General features: G+C 42.2%; 1 protein-coding gene across 1 annotated transcript; it reads left to right on the top strand.

The window, feature by feature from the left end:
• CMPK2 (cytidine/uridine monophosphate kinase 2) lies at nt 1-26,182 on the top strand. Its single transcript, XM_024209187.3, has 5 exons — nt 1-943; nt 1,933-2,047; nt 3,178-3,379; nt 21,722-21,955; nt 24,171-26,182. The coding sequence occupies exons 1-5, from the start codon at nt 293-295 to the stop codon at nt 24,292-24,294; spliced, it is 1,326 nt and encodes a 441-aa protein (XP_024064955.2). The 5' UTR covers nt 1-292; the 3' UTR covers nt 24,295-26,182.

Below are 26,182 nucleotides of genomic sequence, written 5' to 3'. Positions count from 1 at the left end.
AGCAGCAAGAGGGCTCGGTTTCTCTGTAGTGGCTGCTCTGCAGAAGAACCTGCTGCCGCTGCTGGCTAGCAAAGCGGGCCCTACCGCTCAAGTGACAGCAGTGCGTGCGGTTTTCAGCTCCAGTCCAATCCCTGGTGATAGCTGAAGGGCTGGGCGGCTAACAAACCACCCGATCGCTTTCGTTTCCCCCCGCGTTGCCTTATCGGGTTTCCCTTTCCCCGCACGTGCCACGGAGGGGGCGGCGGGTCCTTGGCGCTGGCTCGGTTTCGTTTCTCCGGGCAGCTGTGGCGGGATGCTGCATCCCAGCCGGCTGGCCCGGCTCACGCTGCTGCCCCGCTCGCTTTCCGCCATGGCGGCGCCTCCCGCGGGCTGCTCCGGACAGGCCCGACCGTGCTTCGCTGTGGAGGGGCCCGGCTCGGACCTGGTCTGCTTCACCCTCAGCGGCAGCGAGGGCGCAAGCGCCAGCGGCCGCCCCGAGCCCCGCTGCTTTGTGCCCGCTCCGGGGAGGTGCTATTCCCTCTGCGTCCCCGCCGCCCCTAGCGTCCCGGCGGCCAGGCTCCACCGGCGTTTGCAGCAGAGGCTGAGGCAGGGGCCGTTCGGGAGATGCCGGGTCCTGGGGCTCCTCTGCTACGGGGCGCAGGCTGCGCTGGAGAAGGGCTTCCTCATCCAGGACCCGCAGGGAGGCCCGGAGACCGAGCGCGCCCTGGAGGAACTGCTGCGGGGCCTGGGCGAGCTGCCGCCGCCGCTGGGCGTGTACGAGGCGGGCGAGCTGGGCGAGCTGTGGCAGTGCCTGTGGGCCCTGCGAGGGGCGGGCGGCAGAGAGCTGCTCCGGCGAGCCCGAGTGGTGGCCGTCGAGGAGCCGCCGCTGCACCCCGCAGTGCCCGGCCTTCGCCACGCCGCCGTGTTCCACTCCCTGCAGGCCGCCCGCAGCGTGCTGGAGCAGGTAAGATCCCGGGCAGCGGCCGTTCAGAGGGAAATGAAGCTCAGCCTGATTGCACCTACTCAGCTCCCCAGGGGCTCTGCGCCTGGTTCTTTCTCGCAGTGCAACCCCGCCACCGCCAACTTCGTATTGACATTGGCCTAAGAGGGGGATCAGGTCCATGATCTATTTTCCTTTCTTAACCCCTGGGCCTGTTTAGCAAGGAGTCTCCCACCTGGGATGCTGCATCCTACTTTCCCCAGGGTCTTATTTTTTGTGTAGAAGTGATGGGGCCTGAATCTGAACTCACACCCCAGAGTCGTTCTACTGACTTAAGTGGACATTACTTCTGAATGACACCAGCTTACATGAAATCAGGCACAGGCCCGAAGACTGTTGGATCATAATACCTAGCACTTTTCATCAATAGATCTCAAAGTGCTTTACAAATGAGGTATATGTGACTATCCTCATTTTACAGAAGGGGAAACTGAGGCACAGAACAGTGAAGTGACATGCCCAAGGTCACCCAGCAGGCTAATGGCAAAGCCAGGTCTCCTGAGTCCCAGTACAGTGCCCTATCCAATAAGCAAAACTTCCTCATTTAAGTACTTGAGTGTAATAACAAGTTACAAGTACATAAACAGGTTACTTTTAGTAAATGATTAATGAAGTCCTATCTAAAGTGCTACCTCCATTGCTTTCAGATAATTTTTCAGAGTAACTTTAGCAACCCTTACACCTGAGGAGTTTACTCCACCTTTCCTTACTGTCTTCCTCTTCCTTGTTTTTTTTTAAACATATCCTTATTTTCAAGAAGAAATAGAGCAGAATCACCACATCTGGACCAAAGATTGGGATTGTTCAAATCAAAGACTTTGATTCTTGTGTCTGTCTTAAAATTGTATTGTCCTTCTGTATTAAACTGTACCCTTTCCAGTTAAATATGGTCTTTTGAAAAATACCTGTGTACCAAATTGCTTGTTGAGTAATCAGTGTTACATTCATTACAGTGCACATCGTTAATCCCTGAAGCCACAGCTGTCCTTGATCTAGTGGATAAATGCCCCAAGCATTCAAAAAAGGGAGAATTTCCTGTCATAGTTATTGAAGGATTAGATGCAACAGGTAGGTGCATAATGTGAATATAGAATCACAACTGAATAATTGTTAAAATAATGTCTGATGTGATTTCTGTGCATGCTTAAGGTTCATGAGATGTTCAAAAATAAGACTTCAGAAGTGGTTGGCAGAGTCCAGAAGAGCAAGTCACAAAGATCAAAATTCTCCTCCCAGATTTGCATCTCAACTACAAAGTAATTTTTCACTTCAGGTGCAAATTTCCTACTAATGTCATTGGAAGAGCACTCAGATAGGCAAAGTCGAATATTGGAAACAAGAGCCGTTGTGCACAGTGCAGCCCTTAGTCTCTTGGAGAAGAGGAGAATCAAGGTACTTTTGAGCAACCATTAATTGCTTTTCCCAGAACAGCATTGTAAATGCCTCTGAAGATCTGTGCCTTCTGCATTTTCAGTTGTAGGGAACCACCCTAAACAGGGAGCAAAATTCATCGTGGTGTCACTCCACTGAAGTGAACAGAATGATACCAGGAATTAATTCGGCAACATCTGTGTACCCTGCCATGTCAATAAAGTTATTGAAACTGAAATGTAGAGACGTTACCATATGAGTAGATGGCCTAAAGGGCAATAGAGTCAGGCTAGGCAAAAGGGGGAAATGACTCTTTGACTAGGTATTACATTTCCAAAGCAGGAGTGTTTTAAATGGGGGTTTTATAATATAAACAAACAAACACACCTTGGACAAGTCCCACACCAGCTCAATCTCATTGGAGCACAACATACAACAACCCTCCTGGGATCACTTCTTGTGTCACTGCTGTATTCCCTTTGATCTCTTCAGTAGAGCTCCAAATCCTTAAAGAGACAGGGTGCAGGTAAAGATAACCCCGCCAGCAAATATAACTCTGATATACTCTTATGGGTACTACATAGAAACTGTGATAAGAACTCGAATAGTCAGATAGAAGCCTACTGTGACATAGTCAAAACCCTATCCTATAACAACACAGTCAAGATACTTAGTAAGATACATTTTGATATATTTATCTAGTGTTTTCCAGCTTAAAGGATAAGAACTTTTTTTTGCATTTTTAAAAATTAAAGCTAATTGTTATGATGTGCCATGCTATATGTCTAAAGATTTTTTATTTGTTTTTATTTGTATGTTAACTGCAGGCAAAACAACTGTAACCCAGTCGGTCAAGGACTCACTGAATGCACTTCTCTTAAGGTCACCCCCAGCTTGTATCAGCCAATGGCGGAAGACTTTTGATGATGAACCAACACTCATCAGGAGGGCATTTTATGCTCTGGGCAACTACGTTGTTGCTTCAGAAATAGCAAAAGCATCCACTGAGTCACCTGTGGTTGTAGACAGGTTTGTAAAAAATATTTTCCTGTTGTTTGAATGTGACCATCCAGTCTTTCAATGTGACAAGTAAAGCTACCTGAGTTACCTTTCTTGTCTTTAGCATTACTTTGGTGGTAACCTGGAAAATATTTATGTATTTCTACTTAATTCTGGTTGGTGGTTTAAGTGCATATGAAAAAGGCAGCTTGATAGTATTGTCTTCAACCAGGCATATTATGATATTTGTAGGCCATCAGATGCAGGAGAAATGCAGAGAACAGAAATAGGACCTTTATGCTGTCTTTATTGACCTGACTAAAGCATTTGACATCAACAGCTGTCCTGGGCTATGGGCTATTACATAAGCTTGGTTGTCCAGAAAAATTCACCAACATTCTGAGGCTAGTTCATGATGGCATGCTCGAAAAAGTCTGCTTAGATGGTGTTCTGGCTGACCCATTTCCTATCAGTAAAGATATTAAAAACAGTGCTGTGTAAATGGTCCGCTCTTGTAAAATTTCTTGTGTGCAGTAATGCTCAGTGATGCTATAGGAGACCTGAACGCTGGTATCGGGATACATTTCCGATCCTCTGGAAAATTATTTAATCTGAGCAGGCTTGCTCTGTGAAGGTCTTTGAGGCAATTGTTCATGAGCTGCTGTGTGCCGATGACTGTGTTCTAGAGGCACATACTTTAGAAGAGATACAGTTGATTATGGACAGATTCGCAGAGTCTGCAGAAAGGTACAGGCTGACAATCTGAAAAAGACAGAGGTCGTGTATCAATCTGTGCCAGGGAAACCCTAAGTGAAACAGTCACCATCAGCAACACAGAGCGAAATGCTGTTACAGACTTCTGTTATCTTGGCAATACATTGTGAAATGATGTTACTACAGATAAGGAGCCGACAAGTCGTGTCAACAAAGGTAGTTAATCATTTGACAGATTTTCAGGCAGAGTCTGGCAGCAACATATTAAGCTTCAAACCAAGTTAAGTCTAAAAAGCAGTTGTGCTGTCCAACTTGTATCAGTGTTGACCTGCTACAGCATATTAAGCTTCTAGAAGAGTTCCGTTTATGACATCTGCGTGACATATTCTGCATCAAATGGCATGATAAAGTTACCAGTAATGAAGTTCTGTAATGTAGTCACTCCACAGGGATTGAAGCCATGCTTATCTCATCACAGTTATGGTCACGTATTGAGGATGGATGACACTAGAATGTCAAAGTAGTTGCAGTTTGGTGAACTGAACTGCGTACAAGACGGCCAGAAGAAACACTTCAAGGACACACTGTGAATGCACTTCTCACCAGCTTGTATAAGCCAGTGGAGGAAGCATAACTTGAAACAGTGCAGCATTGACATTGACAGCTGTGAGTCATCAGCAACAGATGGATCACGGTGGTGAGCAATAGTAAACAATGAGGTTCCCAGTTCAAGATTAACCGCCGTATGGATCTTGAGGCACAGAGGCTGAGTTGTAAACAGTGGTGGACTCAGCAGGCACAGATTGTAATCTCTTCCTCAGCATCGAGCTACCTATGCGCTTCATGTGGAAAGGACTCGAGCATTGGCCTTTTTAGCCACAGTAATACCTTCATCAGCATCAACTTAAGTCACGAAGCACAACAACCAGATTATTATAGCAGCTGTATGTCTCAAAAGACGATGCTGTAAATACCAAAGCAGTTCCGTTACTGTGTGTGGTGATGCTGCTGTGTTGCAAATGGCTAAAAGTCCAGTTCTCGAACAGCCAGGCATAGCGCAGGCAAGTACTGTGCAAGATTCCTTAATACACTACTGCCTATTTGCAACAAACCTAAAGAGAGTGCAGACTGCCAATTGCAGCTGGCTGTAAGGATGTTTTAGATGAGTGTAAATTGAAGATACAAAGGTTGCGGATCTCTTGAAACACCTAGATAGATTTATGTGCGAGTCTTGGGAGGAGCCAGTGGTTATGGTACATGTAGGTACCAGTGACATAGGAAAAAGTAGAGGAGAGGTTATGGCGGCCAAATTTAGGCTTCCAGGTAAGAGATGAAATTCCAGGACCATCATGGTAGCATTCTCTGAAATGCTTTCAGTTCCACACATATCGCCCGTTACACGGACAGAACTGCAGGGTCCCAATTCATGGATGATTTGATGGTGTTTGGAGGAGGTATTTAGGTTTATTAGGATCCAGTGATCCCTTGGGAAAAGGAGGACCGTATACTCGAAGAATGGGCTCCACCTGAACTAAAACAGAACCAGATTGCTCGCATGTAAAATTAAAAAGGTTGCAGGTGAATTTTTAGAGTAAGGGCTGAGAGAAAGCCGACTGGTGCAGAGGAGCACACGGTTTGGACAGACACATACCTTAGGGGAGAATTTGTTACAGGTAAAAAGGAGAGGATAGAAGAGGATAAGTATAGGTAAGAACTGAAGAGAAACAGTGAAACAAAAAAGAGTCCCATTCAATTACGTTACATGAAGTTAGAGAACTAAATATTGAACATTTTTTATAAGTACTTATTAAATGAGGATATTAATATAATAGGCATCACAGAAACAATCATAATCAATGGGACACAGTAATACCAGGATACAATATATATATAGAAATGACAGAGTAGGTTGTGCTGGTGGGGGAGAGGCACTATATGTGAAAGAAAGCATAGAGTCAAATATAGTAAGAATCTTAAATGAATCAAACAGTACCACTGAATCTCCATGAATAGAAATTCTGTGCTTGAATAATAAGAGTAAACAGTAGGAATATAGTACCGATCATCTGATCAGGATGGTGATGCTGATTGAGAAATGCTCAGGGAGATGAGAGGCTACAAAACTAGAAAACCCAATACTAATGGGGGATTTCGACTAGCCCCATATTGTCTGGGAATATGTCACCTCAGAACAGGATGCAGAGATTAAATTTCTAGACACCATTGATGAATGCTGCTTGGGACAACTAGTCCTGGAACCCGCAAGGGGAGAGGGAATTCGTAATTTAGTCATTTGTAGCGCACAAAATCTGGTTCAAGGGGTGAATATAGCTGAACCACTTGGTAATAGTGACAATAATGTCATTGAATTTAACATTCTTGTAGAGGGAAAATGCCAGTTACAGTAACATTTCACTTTCAAAAAAGGGAACTACACAAAAATGAGGAAGTTAATTAAATGGAAATTAAAAGGAACAGTCATGAGTTAAATGCCTGCAAGCTGCCTGGAAACTTCTTAAGAATACTATAATATAGTTTAAGCCTCTATGTGTCCTCCCTCAAACCCCCCTCAAACCCTCCCTCCAAAAAACCCCCCCAAAACAGTAAGAGAACCAAAAACACCACCATGGCTATATAACAGAGTAAAAAAGGCAGGTAGCGACAAAAAGACGTCCTTGAAAATCTGAAGTCAAATCCTACTGGGAAAGTAGAAGGAACAAACTCTGGCAAGTCAAGGGTAAAAGTATAATTAGGCAAATGAAAAAAAGAATTTGAAGAGCAATTAGCAAAAGACACAAAAACTAGCAATTTTTTTTAAGTACATCAGAAGTCAGAAGCCGGCCAAACCATCAGAGGGATGACTGGACAGTCGAGGTGCTAAAGGAGAACTCAAGGAAGACAAGGCCATTGCAGAGAAGCTAAATTAATTCTTTGCATTGTTTTTCATTGTTGGGGATGTGGGGAGATTCCCACACCTGAGCCATTCTTTTTAGGTGACATATCTGAGGAACTGTCCCAAATGGAGTTCTCAGCGGAGGTTTTGGAACAAAATGATAAATTAAACAGTAGTAAGTCACCAGGACCAGACTGTATTCACCCAAGAGTTCCAAAGGAACTCAAATATGCAATTGTAGAACTACCAAATGTGATATGTAGCCTATCACTTAAATCTGTCTCTATAACCAGATGACTTGAGGATAGCTGATTTAACATGGATTTTTTAAAAAGGCTCCAGAGGCAATCCTGGCAATTACAGGTCGGTAAGCCTAACTTCAGTACCAGGCAAATTGGTTCAAACTACAGTAAAGAACAGAACTATCAGATACATAGATGAACACAGTATGATGGAGAAGAGACAACATATCTTTTATAAAGGGAAATTAATCTGCATCAATCTACTAGAATTCTTTGAGGCTGTCAGCAAACATACGGACAAGGGAGATCCAGCGGTTACAGTGTATGTTGACTTTCAAAAAGCCTTTGACAAGGTTCATCACCAAAGGCTCTTAAGCAAAGAAAGGAGTTAGGGATAAGGGAAGATCTCTCATGGATCAGTAATTGGTTAAAAGATAGAAAACAAAGGTTAAGAATAAAGTTAGTTTTCACAGTGGAGAGAGGTAAATATTGGGGTCCCCCAAGGGTCGGTAGTAGGATCAGTGCTGTTCCATATATTCATAAATGGTCTGGAAAAAGGGGTAAACCAGTAGTAAAATTTGCAGATGTTACAAAATTACTCAAGAGAGTTAAATCCAAAGCTGACTGCGAAGAGTTACAAAGAGATCTCACGAAACAGGGCAAGAAAATGGCAAATGAAATTCAGTGTTGATAAATGCAAAGTAATGCATACTGGAAAACATAATCCCAACTATACATACAAAATTATGGGTGTATAAATTAGCTGTTACCACTCAATAAAGAGATTTCGGAGTCATTATGGGTAGTTCTCTGAAAACATTTGCTCAGTGTGCAGCGGCAGTCAAAAAAGCTAACTTTAGGAACCATTAGGAAAGGGGTAGATAATAAGGCAGAAAATATGATAATGCCACTATATAAATCCATGGTATGCCCACACCTTGAATACATCTTGCAGTTCTAATTGCCCCATCTCAAAAAATATATTAAAATAGGAAAAAGTACAGAGTAGGGCATCAAAAATGATTAGGGGTGTGGAACAGCTTCCATATGACGAGAGATTTAGAAGACTGGGAGTGTTCAGCTTGGAAAAGAAATGACTGAGGGGGATATGATACAGGTCTATAAAATCATGAATGATGTGTAGAAAGTGAATAAGAAAGTGTTATTCACCTCTTCCCTGATTCTTGTGTTATGTGGTGACCCAATTAAATTAATAGGCAGCAGGTTTAAAACAAACATGAGGAAGCACTTCTTCACACAATGCACAGTCAACCTGTGGAACTCATTAGCAGGGATTGTTGTGAAGGCAAAAAGCATAACTGGGTTCAAACAAGAATTAGATAAGTTCATGGAGGATAGGTCCATCCATGGCTATTAGCCAAGATGGTCAGGGATGCAATCTCATGCTCTGGGTGTCCCTAGACCTCTGACTGCTAGAAGCTGGATGACAGGAGATGGATCACTTGAAAACTTGCTCTGTTCTGTTCAGTCCCTCTGAAGCATCTGGCAACAGCCACTGTCGGAAGACATGCTACTAGACTAGATGGACCATTGGTCTGATGCAGTACGGCCATTCTTATATTCTTATGAAGTGACTGAATTTAAAACACACTTAGCCCTACAGAGATGAAAAGATAGCAGTGCAGGTGGAGAGGAGTCCTCTAAATCCCCTAATCTGTCCAATTTACTAGTTCATTAGCATAATCAAGAAATGTTATTTCCTCAATTCTCCTGTTAAAAATATGAGTACTCTTTTTGTTGGGATGGTGACAAATTGGTGTGGCCATCCTGAATGAATGGTGAGAACATGGCTTGACATGACTGAACTGTGAAAGAGGGTTCTGGGAGCAGAATCCTTCTCATACCATCAGGCAGATGCCAGAGGTGAAACTGACTGGCTCCATGCGGCGTGTATGATCAATACTGATCTTTGAGTCAGCAAATATGTCCACTTGAAAGCAAACAACACATGTAGAACATCTGGAGTGGAGCATGGGCTGACTGGGGCATCTCGTCCCTGTTGAAGGACATCATGCAAGGGACTGAAGTGAATGATTGATAAGGGAGTGAATGTGGGGTAATTTTCAGTTGGCACCACTCTGCAGTCTCCTCCTAAAGTATTAATTAGGTAAAAATTAGTAAGCACACGCTCACTGGGCATGCTTTTAAGACATCTGACTCCTTTGAGGAAAAAGAGTATAAAAACCAAGCAAATTAAATTACTGTTGGGATTCCTTAATTAACACTTAAAGAAGCAACGCTGCTAGACAGAGTAGCCAAAACTCTGCTCCATGGCCTCAAGTAGGACTGTGAACCAGAGGGGTCTCAAGGCAACCGAGGCCTTGCCTTGAGGGACTCCGAGACAGACCAGAGGGCTGAGAAGAACAGACCTGGAGAGAAGAAGCCGTCTATAAAATTGGTAATCACCTTCTCTGTTTGCCAAGCAGGAACTGCATGAGGCTAGCGCAGGGCCTGTTTGTGTGTGTTTGTGAAAAAGAGACTTGTTAAGGGGAATGTATAACTCCTATGTTAGACATTAAGAGCTATGTGCTTGATATAATCCTTTACCGCTTGTGTAATTGCTTCTCAATAAACTGCTGTGCATTGAAAATAATTGCTGTGGACCTTTTTCACTGGTATGACAGTAATCTGCTCTGCCAGGAGCCAATAAAGATCAATTTCAGGGGTAGTAGCGCCCCCTGTTGTCAGCATTTGGTAGCAGAGGATGGTTTGCTGTCGTGTCTAAGTGAATGGGGTCTTTAAACTGAATGAAACGGCTTTGGAACTGGTTGCCTGTTAAGAGCTTGGTATCCTGAATCATTGGTGTTAACCGACTAATTTAAATATTGTTCTGAATTAGTTCTGACTTATCTTAATTCTAGCTCGGGGGGCCAGATTTAGTTACAGTACGAAGAGAGAGAAGTATACCGGTGAGTGGGGTTGTATTGGCCATTCTTGGAGTCGATGATGTTTTGCAAATGCAGACAGGGAAAGGTCGTCGAACCAGAGGACAAGGGGGATGCCCCAAAGCCTCCGAGTGTGGTTGTTGAGTGTTTGTTAAGACAGGTGTTTAAAAGCTTGGGGTCTGATCCATGTCTGGCTGATGCAGTCCCCACACTGCATGAGAAAGTTTTGGACAACTTGCTGTTGATGTATCGAAAGGGTCACACTCCTGAGAAAGCCCAAACAGCAGCACATGTCATCTGTGCTATGTATTGTGCTGTAGAAAAATTTGTAAAGGAGCGAGATGTTTTGGAACGTCAGCGAGATGTTGTGCAAGAAAGTTTGGAACAAGAATTGGAAAAACTAAAATTGCAGAATGAAAGCCTGACACGAGACTTGCAAACTGGTGTAGCACAAAATGTAACCAAGGCTCAGCAGATAACAGCTTTAACCCAAATATGTCTGGAAAGAATAAATATACAGGTGGAAGAGGAAGAGGAGCCCCTTCCAGGACCTCCGGAAGCCCAGCCAGTAGTGATAGCAAAAACACCTCAGCCTTCACGGCAAATACTAGAGGAAGTAAATTGTTCTCTGACTGAAACTAAAAAATAGGCACTGGCTAAATAAATGGACTCTTTGACTAAGAAAACATGTTTGTCTTGGCTGTTGGAATCTTGAAGATTTAAGAGAACTGGTAATAACTTGTGCTGGCCCTATGGAAGGAATGGCTTTGTGGGCAGAAATTGAGGCAGAGTTAAACAAAGGGGACAGAGACAGTGTTATTCAGAAGGTAGCCTGATACTTTCTGACCCCCTCTGAATTAAGAAGGATGGCTTTGTTGATACATCAGAAGGAAGGAGAATCTGTTCTAGCTTATTGTACTAGGTTGTTGTTGGTATGCTCTCTGGTTGAAATCGAGGAAAAACAGCTGACAGATTTGTTCTTTGATGGTTTAAGGGAACCTATTAAGGTGTTCATAGGATCCTGGATGGATTGAGATCAGGTTGAATTGATTAAAGCAGCTCGGGAGGCAGAAAGGGTACTAAGTGGTGCAGGTAGTTCTTCTCAGAAAGTGATTAGTGAAGCTTCCTACAGCAGTCAAGCAGGCTATAATGGATCCAACCACACTGATATGAGACGTCGTAGTTGCAATTAAATAGGACAAGGCTGAGGAAGGCATGGTAGGAGATATGGAGTGTTTAGTGGGAGATCATTGCGAGCTCAGGTATAGGCTCAACTTCAGGAAAGAGGGGCAGATATGGCCCGTTTGGATGGGCAACCTCTGGAGACTTTGCTAGCTGCTTTAAGTGATTTGATGGCAAGGACTAGATCACAGTCAATGCTGCAATCAGGAGTTAAGGCTGTTGAGACTGTGGGAACAGGTACAGAAGATCTGCTGGTGATTTCTTATGGCTTGTTATCCCCAGAATTGGCTCAGATGAAACTGGCAGCTCCCTGTCAGGTTGGCTCCAAATTTCAGTAAAAATGCCTCGCCCTTAGCAACCCCTGTCCCCAACGGTAAATGTTAGTAGCCAAATTACAGCCCCACATAAATGGTAAATCTTACGTGGAAGAGGGGACAGAAGGAAACATATAATGGTTGCTGGCATTAATTAATACAGGAGCAAAGGCAACTTTAAGTATGAAAACACCTTCCGTGGGTAGTAGATCAAGCTAATTTTTAAATAAATACAGTGGTTTGTAACAGCTATATTAAAACGTAGATATGGTACAATAGGAAAAGTGAATGATTAAGTTGGCAGAAAGGCTGGTTCTGAAGAAAGAGACTGTAAATAACAAGGTTATTTCAGAGGGATTAAGAAAGTGAGCCTGTAAAGCTATGGCAGCTGTGGCACTGCCAGACAAAAAGTGAATAAGGGAATTTCTCATGGTTTGGGCTAGAAAGAAAAGGCCGTGGTAAAGATAGTGGGGGGGGAAATGTGTAAAGCCAGCTCCTCAGTATTCCTATCCAGCAGAAGCTGTTCCCCACATAAAAAAAACAAAAAAACCTGTTGCAGGATCTAAAAGCACGAGGGGTAGTAAAGTGTCACAGCCCCTGCAACTCCCCAATCTGTCTTGTACAGAAACCGGATGGCAGATGACATCCCATGATTATATTATAAAAATATAATTGTAAATCTACTCCTGATGTAGCCAACCTTCCAACTATACTGACCAGAGCAGTAGCCAGGGCCAAATGGTTCTCTGTACTGAATTTGTTATTTGTTAATTGTTTCTTTATGTTACTAGCCTCTATGAATTTATTTCCTTTTGTTTATTTTAAACCTGCTGCTTAGCAATCTTAATTGGTAACCCCTAGTTCTTGTGCTATAAAAAAAAAAAAGAAGTAAATAACACTTTCTTATTTACTTTCTCAACAACTGTCAGGATTTCATAAACCTCTATTGTATTCCCCCTTTAGTTATCTTTTTTCCAAGTTGGAAAACCCCAGTCTTAATCTTTTCATATAGAGTTGTTCCAGACCCCTGATTATTTTTGTTACTTTTTTTTTCTGTGCTATTTTTTTTTCCAGTTATGGCTGTTGCACATTAAGTGAATGTTTTAGGGATCTATACGCAATGATTCCAGACCTCCTTTTTTTTTTTTTTTTTTTGGGTGGTAGCAACTAATTTAGACCCCATTCTTTTATACTGTATGAATAGTTGGAATTATGTTTTTGATAGCTCAGTGGTTTGAGCATTGGCCTGCTAAACCCAGGGTTGTGAGTTCAATCCTTGAGAGGGCCATTTAGAGATTTAGTTGGGGATTGGTCCTGCTTTGAGCAGGGGGTTGGACTAGATGACTTCCTGAGGTCCCTTCCAACCCTGATATTCTATGATATTCAACGTGCATTACTTTGCATTTGTCAGAATTGAATTTCATCTGCTTTGTCACCCAGTTTTGTAAAATCCCTTTGCAACGTTTTAAAGTCTGTTTTGGACTTGACTGTCTTGAAGTTTTGTATCATCTGCAAATTGTTGCCACTTCATTGTTTGCCTTTTTAATATATAGATCATTTAACAGTACTGCCTTTTCCCAGTACAGATCCCTGGAAACGCCATTGTTTACCTCTCTCCATTCTAAAAACTAACCAGTTATTCTTGCCTTTTGTCTCTTATCTTTTAACAGTTATTGATCCATAAAGGACTTTCTCTCTTCTCCTATAACCACTCACCTTGCCTAAAAACCTTCGGTAAGGATTCAAAGACTTTCTGAAGATCTGAGTACACTATATTCACTAAATCACCAGGTCTATATCCTTGTTAATCCTCTCAAAGAATTCTAGTAAACTAATCTTTACTATAATTTCTTAACTGTAAACATGAATGCACATTTCTTTAGTTCTTCTATATTGGCTTTATTCTTCTTGGGTGTTCCAAGGTGCTAAGGAGACCTTAATCACCCAGTGGCCTCATTGGTTGTGTAGTAGGCTTTTGATATACTATCAGTATAGGAAAATCTCAAAATCTGAAAGCAGCCTCCAGGCTTAATTCTCTGAGGAGGGGAAAGTTTTAAAAAATCTTTTGGAAATTCTAAATTCCAGTACACCTCTACCCCGATAGAACACGACCTGATATAATACGAATTCGGATATAACACGGTAAAGCGGCGGGGAGCCCCGGGCCCTTTAAAGTACCACCCGAGCCCCGCTGCTTTACCACGTTATATCCAAATTCATGTGGAGCCCCAGGCCCTTTAAATCCCCGTCCGATCCCCACTGCCAGAACTCTGGCGGTGATTTAAAGGGACTGGGGCTCCCCACAGCAGCTGGAGCACCGGGCCCTTTAAATCCCCGCCGGGGAAGCCGGTCCAGTCTGGCACCATGTACGGCTCTTGCCCGTACGCCGTACCAGACTGAATCCGCTATAACGCGGTCTCACCTATAAGGCGGTGAGATTTTTTGGCTCCCAAGGACCGCGTTATAGCGGGGTAGAGGTGTATTGGGATAGATAACGGTGCAGATTTAATCAAAGGCCTAGCCAGAGTAAACCTTACTGTGGGCAACAACTTGAATCCAACCGCTGAAAAAAAAGTCCCGTACAAAAGTCATGTTAGAGTTGTTTCCCTGATAATGTTTACTCTAGCGGCATTTATTTCGCTAGGATCAAAGGAAGAAAAAAGGCTAAAAGAAAACAAAGTAAAAGGGAATAAAACAAATTTCTATCCAGGTAACTGATTTTCCAGTTCAAAAACTCTCCACAACTCAGTAAAGGAATATCAAATTGCTAAACCCAGTAAAGGGGATGATAAGAAGAAAGAATGTGGAAGATGGGGAAATCAGGCACCCTATGTTAACAGAATCTGCCTTTCCCTTTGTGGCCATGAAAAACACACAGGGAATGTGGACATTTCATGTACCAAGTAAGGCATGTATTTCTGTGTTGGTACTGGGATTAACATCCAAGATATTAAAAAAAGGATGGCAAGAAACTACAGGAAAACATGCTTTAGTAGTTATATTCCCTTTTAACTAACAAAAGGTGTTTAGGGAGCTCAAGTGTAACAAATGGTTCATATGCATTAGGGGCCAACGTATCCCAAGCAATTAATACCAAAACTGGGGAATTGTGGGACCCATATACACCACAGAAAACCCCCCTTACACATACCAACACCATCGGGAAAAAGCACCCCAAGAATATATAATTCAAGGGGGTTGGTTTAAAAATGAAACTCAAATTCCAGTCATAAATATAGGATCAACTGTAAAATTGTATAACATCACTGAGAATATGGAAATGTGTCAATGAAGATGTAATTGGTACACACACAACACATGTTTACTGGGGTATTATAATAAAATCTGTATTTAAAGTGTCCAAACAAAAACACCCTAACATAAATGTGCTTTAAAATGCCATACTTCATATGGGGACAATATGTAATATATGGAAGGATAAACATGAGTTAATGTAACCAAATCAACACAAGAACGTCACAATGTTCCTAAATGTATGACATGGTTAATTCCAGATTGTAATCATAGTAACAACGAATCAAAATTTAAGATTTCTGTAATCTTAGTCCCTAAGGAGTGGATAATCAACAGTCTGTCATAGAATCACCAAGCTAATGCTCTAAAACTGCTCTCTAAAAAGCCAGTCAAAACCCTGGTGAGGCATGCCTCCCCTCATACTGTTGCCGGGGCAAAAAAGCCTAAATGGTCTTGAAGACTAACAGATTTATTTGGGCATAAGCTTTCGTGGGTAAAAATCTCACTAAATCTGTTAGTCTTTAAGGTGCCTCCAGACTCCTTGTTGTTTTTGTAGATACAGACTAACACGGCTACCCCCTGATAAGTGGTCTTGGTGTTCCTCTGTCTGACCTCAGGGCATTTAGCATCCCCGCAGTGAGTCTACCTGGGCGTGGCTCCTGGGGAAGCCAAAGGGCCCTGTGCTTCAACTCCGTAGTCAGCTGTAACTCTCAGCCAACATTGTAAAACGGAGGGTTTATTAATTAACAGGTACACAATGTGGAACGGACTTGTTGGCACGGGAATCGGTAACTTTTAGCCAAGTCCATCTTGGATTCCCCACCTCTCTCCCAACCACAGACTGCCCAGCTTCTAGCAACCCAACCTCCAACATGCCCCCTGCCCCTCCTCCTAGTCTTTGGCTCACTTCCCGGTCAAAGTGTCACCTGGTCGCATCCCACCTCCTAGGTTTTAGGTTACGAAGAACACTGTCTATAGCTTACATACAGGCAATTGGAGTAGCCTTACCTGCCCCCAGGGTCTTAGCAAGTCACATGCCCTTGTTCCTACCACCTAAGCATTGATGCAACACGCAGGAAAACTAAGGCACCACATAGTATTTATGCAAAACAGTCACAACTCACAATAAAACCCCAGCACCTGGAAAATAAAACAGGGTACTATAAAATACTGTAGTACCAAAAGGAAATGGATTATAGTAAATACCCAAACTAAAATGGAAACAAATAATAGGAGCCCAGTAAAAACAGGGCACCTTAATCACAGAAGGAAATTGAAATTAAAAAGGGGGTAACCTCATCATGAATTTACAATAAAAAAAAGGGTTGGTGGGAATTATGTAAAATAAACCAAGACATATGTTGGTATCAAAAGGAAAAAGGTAATGTAATAATAAATAACCTGACCTATAAACCAAGGGATGTGGTGTTCTCGTGGAGATACAACTCATTTCCAGTATGAACAATATCAGTGGCACCCTCAGATAACTAAAACCTTTATAAAAACAACGAGGAGTCCTTGTGGCACCTTAGAGACTAACACATTTATTTGGGCATAAGCTTTCGTGGGCTAGAACCCACTTCATCAGATGCATGGAGTGGAAAATACAGTAGCAGGTATATATACATAGTACATGAAAAGATGGGAGTTACCTTGCCAAGTGGGGAGTCAGTCTAATGAGACAATTCAATTAACAGTAGAATACGAAGGGAGGAAAAATCACTTTTGTAGTGGTAATGAGGAGTGGGTTCTAGCCCACAAAAGCTTATGCCCAAATAAATTTGTTAGTCTCTAAGGTGCCACAAGAACTCCTCGTTGTTTTTGCTGATACAGACTAACACAGCTACCCCTCTGAAACCTAAAATGACTCACCCTAGATTAACATCGCCAAATTGAAGGAAAATAAAGTGAAATGATACAGATTGGGATATGGAAATACAAACTAATCAAAGCACACTAGACCAAGTAGAACAGTCAACTAGACTGATAATATCTTTAAAAGGTATGCTTGCTCGAAAGTATAAAATTGTTGAAAAAGCTATAGAAAAAATAAGACCTCAGAGGTGTGGGATTGGACATAAGAAGGAGGGGGCGGATGGACAGTACGGGGTCCGTACCAAATTGCATAACTAATGGGAGAAAGGATAAACAGCATACAGTAAGATGTTTATACACCAATGCGAGAAGCCTAGGTAACAAAATGGAGGAATTGGAGCTCCTGGTCCAAGAAATGAAACCGGATATCATAGGAATAACCGAAACGTGGTGGAACGGTAGTCATGACTGGAGTACAGGTATGGAAGGGTATGTGCTGTTTAGGAATGACCGGAACAAAGGTAAAGGTGGGGGAGTAGCATTGTATGTCAAAAATGAGGTAAACTGTAAAGAAATAATAACTGATGGAATGGATAAGACAGAGTCTGTCTGGGCAATACTCACACTGGGTAAAAGAACTACTAGAGCCTCCCCTGGGATAGTGCTTGGGGTGTGCTATAGACCGCCGGGATCTAGCCTGGATGCGGACAGAGAACTATTTAATGTTTTTAGGGAAGTAAAAACTAATAAGAACTGTGTAATCATGGGGGACTTTAACTTCCCAGATATAGATTGGGGAACAAATGCTAGTAACAATAATAGGGCTCAGATGTTCCTAGACGTGCTAGCAGATGAATTCCTTCATCAAGAAGATCTCCTTCTTTGAGAAAGTAACAGACCTTCTAGATAAAGGAAAGGCGGTGGATCTAATATACCTCGATTTTAGTAAAGCGTTTGATACGGTACCGCGTGAGGAATTATTGGTTAAATTGGAAAGGATGGGGATCGATAGGAAAATCCAGAGGTGGATAAAGAACTGGTTAAAGGGGAGACTGCAGCGGGTAGTACTGAAAGGTGAACTGTCAGGTTGGAGGAAGGTCACCAGTGGGGTTCCTCAAGGTTCGGTTTTGGGTCCAATTTTATTTAATCTATTTATTACTGACCTCGGAACCAAATGTAGGAGTGGGCTGATAAAGTTTGCTGATGACACAAAGTTGGGAGGTATTGCCAATTCGGAGAAGGATCGGGATATCCTGCAGGGAGACTTGGATGACCTTGTAAATTGGAGTAATAGTAATAGGATGAAATTTAATAGTGAGAAGTGTAAGGTGATGCATTTAGGGATGATTAACAAGAATTTTAGTTATAAGCTGGGGACGCATCGGTTGGAAGTGACGGAGGAGGAGAAGGACCTCGGAGTCCTGGTTGACCGCAGGATGACTATGAGTCGGCAATGTGACGTGGCCGTGAAAAAAGCTAATGCGATCTTGGGATGTATTAGGCAAGGTATTTCTAGTAGGGACAAGGAGGTGCTGCTTCCGTTGTACAAGGCGCTGGTGAGACCTCATTTGGAGTACTGTGTGCAGTTCTGGTCTCCTATGTTTAAAAAGGATGAACTCAAACTGGAACGGGTACAGAGAAGGGCCACTAGGATGATCCGAGGAATGGAAAACCTTTCGTATGAAAGGAGACTCGAGGAGCTCGGTTTGTTTAGCCTAACCAAAAGGAGGCTGAGGGGGGATATGATTGCTCTCTTTAAATATATCAGAGGGATAAATACCAGGGAGGGAGAGGAATTATTTCAGCTCAGTACTAATGTGGACACGAGAACGAATGGATATAAACTGGCCGTGGGGAAGTTTAGGCTTGAAATTAGACGAAGGTTTCTAACCATCAGAGGGGTGAAATTTTGGAACAGCCTTCCGAGGGAAACGGTGGGGGCAAAGGACCTCTCTGGCTTCAAGATTAGGCTAGATAAGTTTATGGAGGGAATGGTATAACGGGATTTTAGTCAATTAGGCAATAACGTGCCATCGCTGGTAAAATGAGGGTCCGGCTAGAGAATCTTGCCTATATGCTCGGGGTTCTACTGATCGCCATATTTGGGGTCGGGAAGGAATTTTCCTCCAGGGTAGATTGGCAGAGGCCCTGGAGGTTTTTCGCCTTCCTCCGCAGCATGGGGCAGGGGTCGCAAGCTGGAGGATTCTCTGCGACTGGAAGTCTTTAAATCACGATCTGGAGACTTCAACAGCTGAGTTAAGGGAAAGTGGGTGGGTCAGCTTTTGTGGCCTGCATCATGCGGGAGGTCAGACTAGATGACCATATTGGTCCCTTCTGACCTTAAAGTCTATGAGTCTGAGTGTGCTTGGTATGATGTTGTATGTCAAGTAGCAGCATAACATGGAGTTAAATGGGCAATGTTATTTTGAATTTGTAAAACTGCAGTGTTACTCTATATGCTTCTGTTTTAAATACCAAATGTGTAAGCAATATAAAAAAAAAAAAAGCTTTGCGAAAAACTTATAAAATTGAGTTGTTGTATTTTGCTACTAAAAATCGTAAGATAATGCTTTAAGTTTTATAAAAACCAGAAAAGGAGACACATGATCTAATAGTTAGTGTACAAATTGCAGGTATGATTGATATGATATTACAATTATCTTTGGTAATTGAATATCGAATGTGGGATTGTTGGGATGGTGTCAAATTGGTGTGGCCATACTGAATGAATGATGAGAACATGGCTTGACATGACTGAACTGCGAAAGAGGATTCTGGGAGCATTCATTACACTTTCTTCCATGTTTCATTTCATGAGTCTTGTATGTTGCAGTTTATATGCTTCACTGGCTTGCTATTCATTTCTTCCTGCCTTGGATTTTTCTTGTCTTACTTTTTATTAGGCATTAAGATCCAGATTTTTCAAGGAGCTCATCCCACATCTAAGAACCAAAATAAGTGGCTAGATTTTCCAAGAAGCTCAGCAGCCAATGTGATTGATCTCTTTAGAAAATCTGGCCATAAGTGTCACAGTGGGAACTGCTGGGTTCTGATCATTTGAAAATCTCGTTCTGAGCTCTTTCAAAAATCAGGCCCTAAGGGGTCTATTTTAGATGTACTGAGCACACACAACTGGAAACTGTGGTTACTCAGCAACTCTGAAAATAAGGCTCAATCTGTCTTAACTTTTTTGCTTTTGTTTATATGTCTTCATATTTTTCTTCCCATTTTCATGACATGTATTTATGCAAGTATGTGTATTTTTATTAATGAAGGAGACATAGGTGTGAGTTCAGATACCCAACCCATCTACATATTGGAAAAATAACCATAATCAGGTAAACCAACTGATCTGTTACCTGAAAAAAAGTGTTAATAGTTATTTGGTGTCCTAATGGAAGCAGCTGTCAAACAAAACTTCCTGATCATACAATCATAGAAGATTAGGATGGGACGAGACCTCAGGAGGTCATCTAGTCCAACCCCTTGCTCAAAGCAGGACTAACACCAACTAGATCATCCCAGCCAGGGCTTTGTCAAGCCGGGCCTTAAAAACCTCTAAGGATGGAGATACCACCATCTCCCTAGGTAACCCATTCCAGTGCTTCACCACCCTCCTAGTGAAATAGTGTTTCCTAATATCCAACCTAGACCTCCCCCACTGCAACTTGAGACCATTGCTCCTTGTTCTGTAATCTGCCACCACTGAGAACAGCCGAGCTCCATCCTCTTTGAACCCCCCTTCAGGTAGTTGAAGGCTGCTATCAAATCCCTCCTCACTCTTCTCTTCTGCAGACTAAACAAGCCCAGTTCCCTCGTAAATCATGTGCCCCAGCCCCCTGATGATTTTTGTTGCCCTCTGCTGGATTCTCTCCAATTTGTGCACATCCTTTCTGTAATGGGGGGCCCAAAACTGGATGCAATACTCCAGATGTGGCCTTACCAGTGCCAAATAGAGGGGAATAATCACTTCCCTCGATCTGCTGGCAGTCCTCCTACTAATGAAGCCCAGGATGCTGTTAGCCTTCTTGGTAACAAGGGCACACTGCTGACTCATATCCAGCTTCTCATCCACTGTAATCCCCAGGTTTTTTCTGCAGAACTGCTGCTTAGCCAGTCGGTCCCCAGCCTGTAGTGGTGCATGGGATTCTTCCGTCCTAAGTGCAGGACTCTGCACTTGTCCTTGTTGAACCTCATCAGATTTCTTTTGGCCCAATCCTCCAATTTGTCTAGGTAACTCTGGACCCTATCCCTACCCTCCAGCATATTTACCTCTCCCGCTAGCTTAGTGTCATCTGTGAACTTGCTGAGGGTGCAATCCATCCCATCATCCAGATCATTAATAAAGATGTTGAATAAAACCGGCCCCAGGACCAACCCCTGGGACACTCCGCTTGATACCGGCTGCCAACTAGACATCAAGCCATTGATCACTACCCATTGAGCCCGACAAGCTAGCCAGCTTTCTATCCACCTTTCTATACAACACTTATATAAGTGTTTCCCTGATAGAGGGAAACGCTTATATAAAATAAATTAATAATCTTTAATAAAGCTCCCTTTCTGTTCACATGCTTTTACATGTGGTTAAGGACTGGACTGCACATTCCCTACCAAATTTGTTGCATCACCTAAGCATTAAGCAGGATGATTAGTATCCACAAAATATGTTTTGGGGTTTGGATTTGGAAAAATAAAAGTGAATGTTTCTGATTTTGGTCTGGCTCAGAAAATAGGAACTTGCTGTTTTTTGGTGCAAGCTTGGATTTTATTGGAGATAGAGAACTGTTTGCCCAATACATAGCCTCTTTCTAATGTTTTATTTAACAGTAACAAATAATAATTAGACATTTTGTTTTATTACTTTGATCAATTATTTATGGGTACAAAATCCTCATGGTCCCCCACGCATTGTGACTGTGTATTAGGCTAGCATTATTAGAGGGTACTGATTTCTTTTATGTAAGTAGTTCCTTCTATTAGGAGGTTTTATCATGTTAATTTTTTAAATGGTCATGTATGCATCCCACTCCTATATCTTTTCCTGACAGGTATTGGCACAGCACTGCTGCCTATGCAATTGCCACTGAAATAAGTGGAAAAGTGCAAAATCTTCCTCCAACTCACCATGAGGTGTACCAGTGGCCTGAGGACCTGCTCAAACCTGACCTTGTCCTGCTGTTGACAGTTAGTCCTGAGGAGCGGATCCGGAGACTGCAGGGACGGGGGCTGGAGAAAACGGAGGAGGAAACTGAGCTAGAAGCTAACAGTTTGTTTCGCCAAAAGTATGTCTTAATAATGAATAAGGCCAGAGATGGAATCCTCACCCAATTAAAATCAATAGCAAAACTTCCATTTACTCCATTGGGGCCAGGATTTCCATATGCCTAGACTGTCCTGTTACTCAAGTAATACCGACCGACAAGGGTATATCCTGCCAGTTTGAGTGACTGGATGTGCTGATGGGCCTCAGGTGAATAACTTCCTTACTCCCCCAAGTTCAAAGAAATTCATAGTGAAGGTAGAGTTTTGGCCCATCTCTAGTAATTACTCCCATTTTTGATGGCTACAAGAAACCAGAACCTTGGTTTTAGATCTCACATGAAAGACTACATTTTCAACATCACCATGCTCTGTTGTATTAACAGAATAACTGTGAATGTGCAGAAGTATTTCATAAGGTTGAAAACTCATTATTCATTACAGAATTTAGCTTAAGCTCTTTTTTTGGAAAATTCTATGGGTGTGCAATGTTGACCATTTTCATAAAAAAGTTATAGAACTTCTCAGAATTTAATTACACCTCTACTCCGATATAACGCGACCCGATATAACACGAATTTGGATATAACGCGGTAAACCAGCGCTCCAGGGGGGCGGGGCTGCGCACTCCGGTGGATCAAAGCAAGTTCGATATAACACGGTTTCACCTATAACGCGGTAAGATTTTTTGGCTCCCGAGGACAGCATTATATCGGGGTAGAGGTATATCTGATTTTGGAGGCTAAGCTAGATTTTATAAACCTAACATTGACCTTGACAATGATGTATTAAGAGACCGTACAAATCTCACTGTTTTCACCAAATTGTAAAAATCATGTTTTATGCTCCATTAATTACATATGATCATAAACTAAAAAAAACTCTGAAAGGAGAATCCAGACACTACAGGGAAAAGTATAACATTGGCAGAAGCATTTTTCCATCCCAGCATGAGAGAGCTAATTAGACTTTCTTTCTGGTTAACTATATTACATACGTTAATTATCTGTGCCAAAGACTAGCCTATTGGCTTGGGTTGAGATAATCTTTTCTCCTGGGGGAAGAAATAAGTTACTCACAAAACAGAGTTCTATAGGTGTTATTTCAGAGGATTTCACTATAGTGTAGTGGAAAGGGGGCATCACCTTAAATATTACTTAGATATTAGATATGCAGAAATCTGTTCAAATCTCTGGGTATCTACATGGAGCTGTGTCACTCTCCAGGACTCTCTTTACACTGGCAGCACAGCTTCGTTTTCAGCTGGTCTGCCAGTAGCTTTTGGGGAGCACTCATTTTCCCTGGGGGTTTGGTGGCATAGAAGTTGCAGAGCTGGGAAATGAGGAGGAGCTTAATACTGCAGTACTCCACAGTAGCTTCCATGGGAACGTCCTCAGGAGCTTCCACATACCTGGAGGTGTATAATGCCAGGTAGAATAACCATCCTCCCAATTTTGACCTAAACCACACTCAGCCACACTCCTCTGCAAACACAGAGCCCGAGCCGTTTGGCTTTCCCTCTATTATGCCCTTGGCTGTAATCTCTGTACAATATCTTGCTTTAGATATGCCCCTTAGTTATTACTATTCATTAGATACAGTCAACCTGGATTTGGGAGCGACTTCAGAATCTTGCTCTGTTGGTCCTTCAGGTAGCAGCCTGAGTGGGTTTGAAATGACCAGTTTTGTAGGAGTAAAGAAACAACCTCCTTCACTGCTCACACACCCCTCAGAGGCTATTTGTGGAAGAGCCATGTTTTATAAGAATTGATTGCTTGCGGACCAAGCAGCAAGGTTTTCATAGTACTGTTTGCATATGCAGCAGGGAGGAAGATAAATGGAAGGTGTGAGAAAGTTGTCTCACAGGAACAACAAGCTCCTAGCTGAAATCAGATCAGAGAAAAAGGAGCCTGTGCTGGGGTTATGGTATTGCTCCATTGCAAAACAAACAGACCTGGGGAGAGGCGCATCCCCTGCAATGAGCAGAGTGTTTTGTCTCAGGAACATGGTTTGGCGGTGAGTGTGCATATTGTGAATCCCATCTTCATAAATAACTGTTCATGGTTTGTTGTTGTGCCTTCTGGCACGCTGCAATATATTTAATTCTTGGCTTCATTCTAGAATTTTTCTGCAGCCAGTGCATTTTCAGAGTCAGATATACCTTTTCATTTCATGGCAGTTTGTTGCTATAGAATGTATCACTTGCTTTATTTTTATTTATTGTTTGTTTTTAAATAGAGTTGAAGAGTCATACAAAAGGATGGAGAACCCTGGATGCCAAGAGGTTGATGCCAGCCCCTCCAGAGAAGAGGTTCTGAGGACTGTTTTGCACCTAATTAAAAAACACTGTGGTTCATTATAGCTGCTTTTGTGTGGCAGCATTTACAGTGAGTTGCTTATGTGTCCTCTATTTTTCCTCCCTGGAAATGCACTGCGCTCAGCTCTTTTCCATTCAAATAAGCTGCTCCAGAATTCTCAGACAGAAGAGTCTCCCCTTTCCTCTACCCAATCTAAACAGTGTTTTTATACTAAACTCTTTCTTTACTGCCTAATGTACTTTGTATATAGGGCAAAACACAACTCACATGCTGTCCACCATCCCTAGTGCAGCCACCAACAAATCATTAGGGACGTACCAGGTATATGAGATGGTAATAGGAATGTGCTGGCATTTCTAACAATGTCATTGTATTCCATCACTGCATAGAAAACCTGATCCTGCATTCCTTGCATACCCAAACTCCAACTGACTTCAGTGTGAGTTTTGGGTGTGCAAGGAATGCAGAATCAGGAGGAGAATCTGAAACACAGTCTAGCAGTAAAGCCATTAAATGATCCAACATTCAGAAAACCTGGAAACCACAGTCCCAGTGTTGTTTACTAAAATTGGCATTTGGATATTAGAGTGACCAGCATCCTGCAGAAGTGTGAAATAAATGAGGGCCTGATTTTTCCAAGTGCTGAGTACCAATAACTCCTGTTGAAGTCAATGGAAGCTATGAGTGCTCAGGCTTCAGTACCAGGCTCTGAAAAATCAGTCCCTGAGTAAATAAATACAAATATGTCAATACAAAAAAAAGGAAAGATCTGAATTGCAGGTCAAACCATTTAAAAGAGAGGCAGGTGGAAGGAGGGCAGAGTCTGCATACTGGCACATTAGAAACAGGGACCTGAGAGGAAATCAAAATATAAAACATTTTATAAATAATAAATAGAATATTTTTTCTACACAGATTTTTTTTCCCCAACCTATTTTTAATGCATTAATGTTATTTGCTCGCCTTTTGATGGAATTAATGTAAAGCAGAAAGACATGGAGAATCTACTTGCAACATTCATTTTAGTCAGTTTTTTCAGCACTTTATCTGTACTGAGGTTTCTATTAATATGTTTTATGCAGAGGCAGTTGGACACCATCTCTACCCTGCAAAGACTTATGCATAGGCTCAACTTTATACACATGGGTACTCATGTTGGGGCTACTCACCAGGCGTAAAGGTGAACATGTGTGTAAGTCTTTGCAGGATCAGGGCCTAACTGAAATTCAAGATGGAAACCTAAATTAAATGGCATTTTATTTCTAATCTTGTTTATATTTAAGTTCCTTTATTAAATAAGCATAATTGCTCATAAATATCTCTTGTAAATAAATGTGTACATGAGTGTGACTGAACATGGTATTACCCTCCATCAGAGCAAAGCGTGTGTGCAAGGGAGAAAAGTGTAATAGGAAGAAAACCATCCAAACACATTTTTATTTAGTTAATTTACATTTTATTTGGTTTACTTATTATTAAGTAAGTAGTGCCTGGTGGCCCTCTACACACACATAGAATAGGAACTTACAATTATGATTATACTGTACCTTTGTCTTAGGAGACATCTGAAGCGTTCAGATAATCAGTTTTGGATAAAGGAATTTCAGATGTGGAGAGCATAACCAAATTTGGATAATCAGAGGTTGGATAACTGGGGTTTACTTGTCCTGTAACTTTCAGAGTCTTACCTCTTCCAACCCTACTAAATGCTCTGCCCATGGAATGCAAGTACTCCTTGGTCAGGCAGAGCTCCAGTAAAGCCAGGGTATTTTTCTGCCTTTCCTGTATGTATTGATAAGGAGGGTAATGTAGCTAATAAAATCTGAATTACACACACAAGCTATAACACTTATGGACTATTCACATTCCTTGGAGCTAATATACTTGTGATATATAGTGGGCAGTACAATAAAACAAGATTGCTCAAGTTAA

Source organism: Terrapene carolina, unplaced genomic scaffold, assembly GCF_002925995.2.
Source record: "Terrapene carolina triunguis isolate 2854851 unplaced genomic scaffold, T_m_triunguis-2.0 Scaffold42, whole genome shotgun sequence".
Classification (NCBI taxonomy): domain Eukaryota; kingdom Metazoa; phylum Chordata; order Testudines; family Emydidae; genus Terrapene; species Terrapene triunguis.
This window is presented reverse-complemented; position numbering and strand designations above follow the sequence as displayed.

Coding starts and splice junctions, on each gene's coding strand:
- CMPK2 (XM_024209187.3), top strand. CDS start 293: ATGCTGCATCCCAGCCGGCTGGCCCGGCTCACGCTGCTGCCCCGCTCG. Junction 944..1,932: donor CCCGCAGCGTGCTGGAGCAG/GTAAGATCCCGG, acceptor CATTCATTACAG/TGCACATCGTTAATCCCTGA. Junction 3,380..21,721: donor TCACCTGTGGTTGTAGACAG/GTTTGTAAAAAA, acceptor TTTTCCTGACAG/GTATTGGCACAGCACTGCTG.